We start from the raw sequence: 9,885 nt of genomic DNA, 5'->3' as shown, positions 1-9,885 counted from the left end.
TTTATTCTTTATTTTGAAACAGGGTCTCACTGAATTGTGGACGGCCTCACTAAGTAGCTGAGGCTGGCCATGAACCGCAATCCTCCAGGTGTCAGCCTCCCAAATGCTGGGATTACAGGCGTGCGCCACCATGCCCGGCACTTGTATATATATATATGTTTGCAATATATACTTACACTATACTTCTTGCAGACCTGATCATCTTTACGCATACATACACAAATAACATAAACTGGACTTATTTTTAAATGGAGAGAGAAAAGAAAGATTTGGGCATCATATTAAATCGAATGATACTAAATTGCCTCCACTAGCTGGGTGTGGTGCTGCAGACCTGGAATCCCGGCACTTGGAAGGCTGAGACAGGAAGATTGCAGGTGGGAGGCCAGCCTCAGGAACATAGTGGGACTCTCAACAACCTAGAGAGACCCTGTTTCCAAACAAAAAAAATTTTAAAAAGGGCTGGAGGATGTATCTCGGAGGTAGAATGCCCCTGGGTTCAAGCCCCAGCAACACACACACACACACACACACACACACACACACACACACGATCTCCACCTTTATTTAAGTCATAGCTCACTAAACATAAGTCCTCTTTCTCCCCTACAGAAGCATCCTATCATTGCTTATAACAGCAAGTTTAATAGAGACTCATTTATAATAGAACAGAAAGAATTTCCAAAATATCATGAACTTTCAATTGCCTTTTTCTTAAGGTTATGGTCTCAAAGGACTTAAAAAAATAGATTGTAATGAGCTCCACATAGATGATAGATCATAGATCATAGTTAAATTGTATAAAAGAGTTCCTGCTAGATAAACACTGATTCATTCTCTGGCATTGAGACAGTGATATAATGTTTAATCTTTCTTTAAAATCCTCTAGCAAGAGCCGGGCCTGAAGGCACACACTTGTAATTCCAGTTCTTGGAGGATCGCAGGTTCATGGCCAGCCTTGGCAACTTAGTGAGGCCCACTTTCAAAATAAAAAATGAAACAGGACTGGTGTTTATAGCTCAAAAGCAGAATGCCCCTGGGCTCAATCCCCAGTACCACACATACACACAAAAAATTCTCTAGCAAGAAAAGAAAAAGTGATGGAAAATAAACCTGATAAAACAGAAACTGAGCTGGGCGTGGCGGCGCACACTTGTGATCCCAGCATTTGGGAGGCTGAGACCGGACAGCCTCAGCTACTCAGTGAGGCCCTCGCAACTCAGTGAGACCCTGTTTCAAAATAAAAAATAGGGCAGGGGGTGTAGCTTGGCGGTCAAATGACCCTGGGTTCCATCTCCAGACCCACAAAAAAATAAATAAGCAAACAAATAAATAAAATAACTGAAAGTTAAAATTGCTGAAGTTGGGCAATAGGAACGTGGTAATGTGGAATTATATGCTATCCTATTTTATGCATATTCAACACTTTCCCACTGTATTTGACATAATAGTGCTTTGAAAAGGTGCCCCCCCCCAAAAAAAAAAAGGATAGCTATTTCAGTGCACCACTGGAAATCCGAGTCCTTAGGAGGCCGAGAAGGAGGCTCACAGGTTCGAGAACAGCCTCAGCAACTTAGTGGGACTCTCAGAAATCTACCGACACCCTTTTTCAAAATTAAAAAATAAAATAGGGTTGGGGTGAAGCTTGGAGGTAGAATGCTCCTGAGTTCATTCCCCAGTAAAACGTAGTGAGACCCTGTTTCAAAATAAAGGATAAAAAAATATAGGGCTGGCGGTGTGGCTTGGAGGTAGAATGCGCCTGGGTTCAATCCCAATACTGAAAAAACAAATAAATAAATAAATAAATAAATAAATAAATAAATAAATAAAAGGGGGAGGTGGAGGTAAGACAGGCTAGCAGGATATGATCAAGATGTGTTATATGCGTTATGAAAATGTTGCACAGGATGTCATTATTTGGTAAATTAACATGCACTAATGGATATGATTTTAAAGTACAGAACAAGAGCTCATTAAGTAGCAGCAAAGCCCTGGTGTGCGAGTCGCACGCTCCCGCGGGATCCAGGAGGGGCCCTGCCACCTTCTCCAAGAGGCAGCTAGCGCGGGGCGCGCCTCCTCATTTGACCAAAGGCGGCGACCTAAGCGATCAGATTGATCTTAGATTGTCCATTGTGCAAAATGGCCGCAAAGGGTGATCTGAACGCTAAGAATCGGGGGTGTCCAAGCTGGAGTCGGGGAGTAATCGGGGTACAAAAGGGACTTGAGATAATGAAGGAGAAACCCCAGTGGAGGCAGGAAGGTGGTCTGGGGGGCAGAATTAATGAAGGGAACATTTCCTCTGCCATCATGCCCGAATGTGAGAAGCGCAAAGCCCATCTCAGAATCACCTACGGGGACGGGGAGCGGGAAGGGAGCCCGGGAGAAGCCCACCGAGTGCTGTGTGCGTGTAAGTCCCCATCACCTTGAACTTTATTATGGTGTGAGAATACAAAGCACCAATGAAAATATTAAAAACAAATATAAAGAGCCTTGCTGTTAAATCTCAGTCTTCTGACTTCAAGGACGGAGTTCATTCACTACCCAACACCCCCAGAAAGTCTAGGAGAAGAGAGCGAGGCATTCCCCAGAGAAAGTAAGTTAGGGCAGAAGAGAGGGGAATGAGTTGTAGGCCCAGCACTCCTGGCCTTCAAACACCCCGAATGCTTCCCTGAGTATCCGCCACTGCGGTGAGCTGTCTAGTCTTTGCTATGAGCTTAGCGACCGTGGGATGGTACCCAGAGGCGCCTGTGCCTCTGTGAGCGTCCTTCCTCTGCTTCTTGAGCTATGCCAACTCCTAGCAACTGGCTCAGCCCGAGACGCAGATACAGTTCCTAGGGACGGCCACGGCTGCGCGGCTGGGAGGCTGGCCACCGGGGCCCCCTTTCCATAGACCAACGCCCGCGGCCACTTACGCTCTACGGAGGGCCGAGCCTACCTCTCTCACTTCGTGAAGCTGACCGGCATACTGGCTCCTGGCTCTTCGGGCAGCTGCAGGCGACTTGTGATGCGTGACTGTGACCACACCACCGGGGGCCCCCGCACTGAGGTGTCTCTGGCTACAGGGAGACGCAGAATTGGGTGTTCCATGGGGAAGCAAAGTGAGACTTCGGCTTCGGGAGCTTGGAGCACTCTAGAATAAGCAAGAGGTGTCAGAACTCAACAGCTGGCCCGCACAACGTGACTCAGGGGTACCTTCTGTTCAAACGCGACCTCTTACTACCTGAAGGCTCGGGGGAGGTAGCGCAGGGCTGCATACCCCAGTCCCATGAATACGCTCTTCAGAAAGACAATTTCCAAGCCAGGCATGGTAGCACGCACCTGTAATCCCAGTATTTGAGAGGTTGAGATAGGAGGGTCATTCAATTGCTGGGATCTCCCTAAATTTCTGAGGCTGACGTCCACCTTGCGATCCTCCTGTCTCAGCCTCAAAAGCACTGGGATTCCAGGAATTAGACACCATCTTTCACCCAGCGAGACCGGCAAAAACGCAAATGGTTGAGTGCACAGTCTGTCAACAGGGCCGCAGGGAAATGAGTCCCAAGGACATAAAAGGTGACAAGCCCCAGTGAGGGCAACCTGGTGGACCTGCCGCAGTGGTAAAGGAACTTCCCGGCTCTGCCAGGGTATCCTCCAGATACTCCTATGCCTGTGTGAAATGCCCCCTGCCCCTAATAGGCACCAGAGCAGTAGGTTTAATGAAAGGATGGTCATCACTGTGGGACCCATTGAATCAATCACGGTACCCCCAGATAATGGGATAATTCGGGACTATAAGAGGATAATGACAAAGTTCTGTATCAGCGGATCTTGAGAAATCTCTCTCTCTCTCTCTCTCTCTCTCTCTCTCTCTCTCTCTCTCAGTACTGGGGATGGAACCTCCAGGGCCATTCTACCTCTGAGCTACACCTGCTGCCCTAATTTGTATTCTTTATTTTGAAACAGGGTTTCGCTGAGTCACAAAGGGCCTCACTAAGTAGCAGCTGAGGTTGTCCACGAACCGTGATCCTCCCATCTCAGCCTCCCGAATGCCGGGTCTTAGGAGCCTGCGCCACCACCCCCGGCTTGATCTTGAGAAATCTCTAATTGACACAGTTACACGTAAAGAGCAAGGTCCAAAGCCATTGCAGAGTAAGCAGAGTTCTACTTTGAAGTGGGAAATTGCCAGTTGCGGTGGCGCACACTTGTGATCCCCGCGCTTGGGAGGCTGAGACAGGAGGATAGCGCAGGTTCGAAGCCAGCCTCAGCTACTGAGTGAGGCTCTCAGCAACTTAGTGAGACCCTGTTTCCAAATAAAGTATAAAATAGGTCTGGGAGTATTGCCCGGAGGTAGAAAAGCCCCTAGGTTCCACCCCCAGCACTACACACAAAAAAAAGTGGGAAATAAGCATTTTCACTATTATTTAAGATCACTTATATAAGACAGAAATATTCTTGAAGAGTATGCATAAAAACAGAGAAAATGGCTGCTTATTTATGGAGAAGCAGGGAACGGGAGGGTAGGAACAGAAAAGGAGGTTTTTTCCCACCATATAGCTTTTTTTTTTTGCGGGTCTGGGGATGGAACCCAGGGGCATTTGACCTCCAAGCTACATCCTCTGCCCTATTTTTAATTCTTTATTTTGAAACAGGGTCTCACTAAGTTGCAGAGGGCCTCACTAAGTAGCTGAGGCTGTCCGCGAACCGCGATCCTCTGGTCCCAGCCACCCGAGTGCTGGGATTACAAGCGTTCACCACCACGCCCGGCTCACCATATAGCTTTTTGTATTCTTTCATTCTGAACCAGGTGACGGTATTACCTATTCAAAAATGTTTAGTTCTGCATAAAATTTACATTCTAATTATTACTAGGCTTCATTTAGCTTGAGAAAAGACATTTGGATGATAGGTTAAAATCATGCCAGGTGTCGTAGTGCCAATATTTACCTCACAGAATGTCTACCATGAAATGTTAAACACAAGATTATGGGACAGTTTTCCCCACAGATGTTTGTATGTTTTTGGCAAGATAAGACACACGGCCAAGAATGCTAATTTGGCAACACCACCAGAAAACTTCAAAGAAGTGAGGGAGAAAAGAGAGAAGGGTTGATCTCTACTCAGAAAGGTATTCTGGGATGAAAACCCAAGCCAGGGGAGGAGGTGGGAGGATGAGCAGGATGCTGGGTCCCAGGCACCCCGGACTGTCTGGATATTCAAGGCAGTTTTGGCCTCAAGCCTCGAGTAACAAACACATGATTCCATGATAGTGATTCTAAAAATCATCAAATATTAGCAGTCTGTCATTTTATAAATCACTAAGCCTCTGGAGAGAGATTGGGAACCAGGGTAGAAACCAGAATTCTGGAATACCCTGAAAAGCCACAATTGTTTGTAAAGGCTCTCCGGATTTGGCTTGCACACACAACTAATACGAATACAGATAGAGACAGACGGGAACCCGGGTGCCGCTGCTTTTATGTAAGTGTGTGGATAGGAAATTAGAGAAACGTGTGGTCTGAGAATTCCATCTCTCTCAATCACAATGAAGGACATCAGCCATCTACTCTCAGGCTCAATCTTTTTACTCGGTGTGCAAAGGAGTAAAGAGGCTATTTCCTTAATCCTTTAATAACAGTAAATTTGCCTAAGTATTACGAGTCCACTGAAATACATTGCGATTGTTTGAAAGGCTTATTCCGTCCCAAGAAAAGGCAGATTTTCTTTCCTACTGAGTTCTGAAGCCAGACAGGCAAGTTTCAATTCCGCAGCTCTGCTAGCTTCTGGCCACGTGACCTTGGGTGAGTTATTTAAGCTTCTCATTAAGCATCAATTTCCTAGTTGCTAAAAGAGGAATAATAATATTGACCCTTAAAAGCCACCCTGAAGATTAAATTAGATCATGCACACAAAATGCTCGGCATAAAACCTGAGAAGCAGGAGCTGTGCGTCCAAAGTTTGTTTCTTTACATCACTTAAAAGTTGATCGATGCAGGCCTTATTGATTTTTTTTAAATGTTAAGAAGTTGCCTAGCACAAAATCGTAGCAGCCACTGACTTTTCTCCTTCTTTTCTATAGGATCAAAGTGATGATAAAGACGCGCGCGCACACACACACACCTCATACATACACACACATATATTTTTTTCAGTACTGGGGACTGAACCCAGGGACATCTACCTATGAGCTACACCCCCAGCCCTATATATTCTATTTTATTTTGAAACAGGGTCTTGCTAAGTTGCTGAAGGCCTCACTAAGTTGCTAAGGCTAGCCTTAAACTTGCCGTCCTCCTGTCTCAGCCTCCCAAGTACTGAGATTACAGGTGTGCACTGCCGTACACGGCTCCAAAATACAATTTAATACTTACATGGTCAGCAATCAAATATCAAGACTACTGGGAGAAATTCTCTCCGTCTTACACACACACACACACACACACACACACACGTACACACACACGTACACACACACATACACCTAAATTCTGAATAGAAATGAGAACCATCAGAAATCGGAGAGGAAGACAGCTCCAGTAGTAGACACCTCCGCCTGTAGCACTATTACCATGAATGGCAATAAATCAAGAAATTGGCCCAATTATCCCACCGTGGATGTCTAACCCCATGATCACTACTTAATGGCTGTCATTTGAATTCACGGGCGGTACGGTGGAGTTAAAAAGAAGAAAAAAAAAACTTTAACTTTCCATTAAAGTAGGAACCCTGCGGTTTAATTCACACCTGAGCCTCCTCCAGCAGTGAACAGGAGTCTCACCCTCGGCGAGTCGCAGGGTAATCAGGAGAAGAGACAGACGACATGGCAGCAACCAGCAGCCGCTGTACACGCTCAGGCTGCCTCCCCCACATCCGGCCTGTCCTGTCTGAAATTGCCAGGCTTTGTTTTCAAACTGTGCCTGGCTGTCATAAGAACATATCCTTGCTAGTAGTTTGAAATATTCACAGAGCCTGGCAGGGTGGGGCTCCAGATCGTCTCTGTTCAGTGGGAGCGGCGAAACAATGCCAAGTGTGCGGTCTGCAGAAAACTCTGAATCCGGGGAACGGTTTCTTCATCCTTAACCTAGGAGAAGCGCCCCTCATACTGCTATCAGCTACCCGACTGGCTACCGACTGGCCGCTCCTGTGTCCCCTCTTCTCGCTGCCTGACAAAAGAACAACAAAGCCGGGCGTGGTGGCGCACGCTTGTCATCCCAGCACTCGGGAGGCTGAGACAGGAGGATCGTGGTTTGTGGCCAGCCTCAACTACTTAGCAAGGCCCTCTGCAACTCAGTGAGACCCTGTTTCAAAATAAAGAAAAAAAAAAATAGGGCTGAGGGTGCAGCTCAGAGGTAGAATGCCCCTGGGTTCCATCCCCAGTGCCACAAAAAATAATAAATAAAGTAAATAAAATATAAAGTAAAACACTGAGGCAGGGCATGTTGGCCATGTACTTGCCGTCCTTGTACTTGGGAGGCTGAGATAGGAAAATCACAGGCTCGAGGTCACTCTGTAATTTAGTGAAGCCCTCAGCAATTTAGTGAGACCTTGTTTCAAAAAGAAATAAATAAAATGCTGGGCGTGGTAGCACACAATTGTAATCCCTGCGCTTGGGAGGCGGAGACAGGTTCGCAGGTTCGAAGCCAGACTCGTTGGCTTAAGAGACCCTGTTTCCAAATAAAATATAAAATAGGTCTGGGAGTGTAGCCCGGAGGTAGAAGGGTTCTGTCCCCAGTGCCACCAAAAAAATTTTAAATAAATAAATAAATAAATAAATAAATAAATAAATGGTGGGGGTGTATCTCAGAGGTAGAATGCCCCTGGGTTTAACCTCTAAAAGAAAAGATAAAAAGAACATCAACAGCCTTAAAATTATTCAGAATTTCATTTTCCTGGTAGTCAGCCTCTGAATAAAAGATGCACTGATGTTTCAATGAATCCATTTCAGTATTTTGCTTAATAGCAGAGCACTGGCTTTCCCATTGACCTGCTTTTTGTTTTGTTTTGTTTTGTTAATTTGCTGTTATCTCAAAGCTTCAAACAGACTTAAAGTAAGAAAAAGAAAATTTCTTTTTCTTTTTTTCTTTTTTCTTTTCTTTTTTTTTTTTTTTTTTTGGTACTGAGAATGGAATCCAGGAGCATTCAACCTCAGAGCTCCACCCCCAGCCCTATTTTTTCTTTATTTTGAATCAGGGTCTCACTGAGTTGTACAGCACCTCACTAAGTAACTGAGGCTGTCTGCGAACCACGATCCTCCTATCTCAGCCTCCCTAATGCTGGGATTATAAACATGCACCAACCACAACCGGCTCTACCAGTGCCCTTTTAAAATACAGACACACACACACACACACACACACACACACACACACACACACACACACACAACGTGCACGCAAAGCAAAATTAGTGATTCTCCCAGACAGGCAGTCTCTAGCCGGCTCCAAACACATAGTCCAGAATCCATGATCATACATGCAAATGCCCACTCTTTGAAAAATCCTTGCAAGCAAATGCATTTATTTCCGTACCCTACATACAGAGAGGAGAAAACCTGAGACTGCCGGCTTGCCTCTTCCCTCCCATTTCCAGGTCTTGCTCCCTACCTTCCCCTCAAATCCGCTGACTCTTCGTAGCAGTCAATCCAGCCCACCTAGAACCTCTAGAACCTCTAGCCTTTCCTCAGGTCAAGATGAAAGGTCCCGACTCCTCTCAGAACACTGGTCTCCTGCACTTGCCCCTTCATGGCACAAGCCCTTCTCTCCCCCTCCCCAAGGACCACACACACACACACACATACACACACACACACAGTCAAATGTGACTTCACAGGCCCCATAACTTTGCATTCCGGGGACCGCCATGGGCAAGGACCTGGGACTCCCAGCACCAACAGTACTCTGGATGCTTTATTCGAGTGCATGGAAGACAACCGCTGCCATGTTGACCAAGCCAGTCTATTTCTCCCACTGTAGAACTATAGAATTTTAGAGCTAAAAGCAACCCCAGACATTCACCCTCAGACTCTAGATGCATTACAGGCAAGAAGTGAACCAGGCGTGGTGGCGCATGCCTGTAATCCCAGAACTTGGGAGGCTGAGACGGGAGGGTCGCAGGTTCGTGGCCAGCCTCAGCTACTTAGTGAGACCTTCAGCAACAAAGAGAGACTCTGTTTCAAAATAAAATAAAATAAAATAAAATAAAATAAAATAAAATAGGGCTGGGGGTGTAGCTCAGAGGTACAATGCCCCTGAGTTCCATTCTTGGTACTGCAAAAAAGAAGAAGAAAGAAGAAAGGAGAAAGAAGAAAGAAGAAAGGAGGAGGAGGAGAAGGAAGAGGAAGAGGAGGAGAAGGAGGAGAAGGAGAAGGAGGAGACGAAGAAGAAGAAGGAGGAAGAGGAGGAGGAGGAGGAGGAGGAGGAGGAGGAGGAGGAGGAGGAGACAGAGATGTTTTCTTGACTTAATTAGGTTCAATACCTAAACCCTAAAGCAACCATCATGCTTCATCTAGAAATTTTAGTGTTATCCTTTTAGTGTTAGAATCAAGATAAGGATTCCACTATCGCTGTATTTTTGTTGGCACTAGCCAATGAAATAGACAAGAGCAAAGAAAAGATAGAAGGAGAGGAGAGGACACAGCACCACTGAGACTTGACTGTTTCATAAAAAGAAAGCTAATGGTTCAGCGTTGTTGCTGGACAGATGGTGGATTCCGAAGAGCGAGTAGCACTCTTGGGTATCAACCAAAGCCAAACGGAACATGCCACAGAAACACGTCATTCATTCACAATAGTGATAATAAAAACATGCTGGACAGGTATTAATCCAAAAGGAATAGACCGGACCTCTATCAGGGAAAATATTTAATCTGTGAAAAGAAATCAATGAAGAATTGAGAAAATGGAAATGCAC

General features: G+C 45.7%; 1 protein-coding gene across 2 annotated transcripts in view; it reads right to left on the bottom strand.

The window, feature by feature from the left end:
• The window catches only part of OSBPL10 (oxysterol binding protein like 10), a gene marked incomplete at both ends in the record, with an annotated part of 220,022 nt that overhangs the window by 101,328 nt on the left and 108,809 nt on the right, over positions 1–9,885 (bottom strand). Inside the window, one exon of one of the 2 annotated variants that reach the window (XM_080715664.1) lies at positions 2,936–3,130. The exons of the other annotated variant lie outside the window; for it this stretch is intronic. Coding sequence (XP_080571790.1) covers positions 2,936–3,130 — 195 coding nt within the window. The remainder of the gene's footprint in view (positions 1–2,935; positions 3,131–9,885) is intronic. 2 annotated transcript variants of the gene reach the window in all.

This window comes from Muscardinus avellanarius (genome assembly GCF_963383645.1).
Source record: "Muscardinus avellanarius genome assembly, chromosome: 18".
NCBI classification, from domain to species: Eukaryota; Metazoa; Chordata; class Mammalia; order Rodentia; family Gliridae; genus Muscardinus; species Muscardinus avellanarius.
The sequence above is the reverse complement of the archived record's forward strand: the minus strand, read 5'-3'. Positions and strand labels throughout refer to the sequence as shown.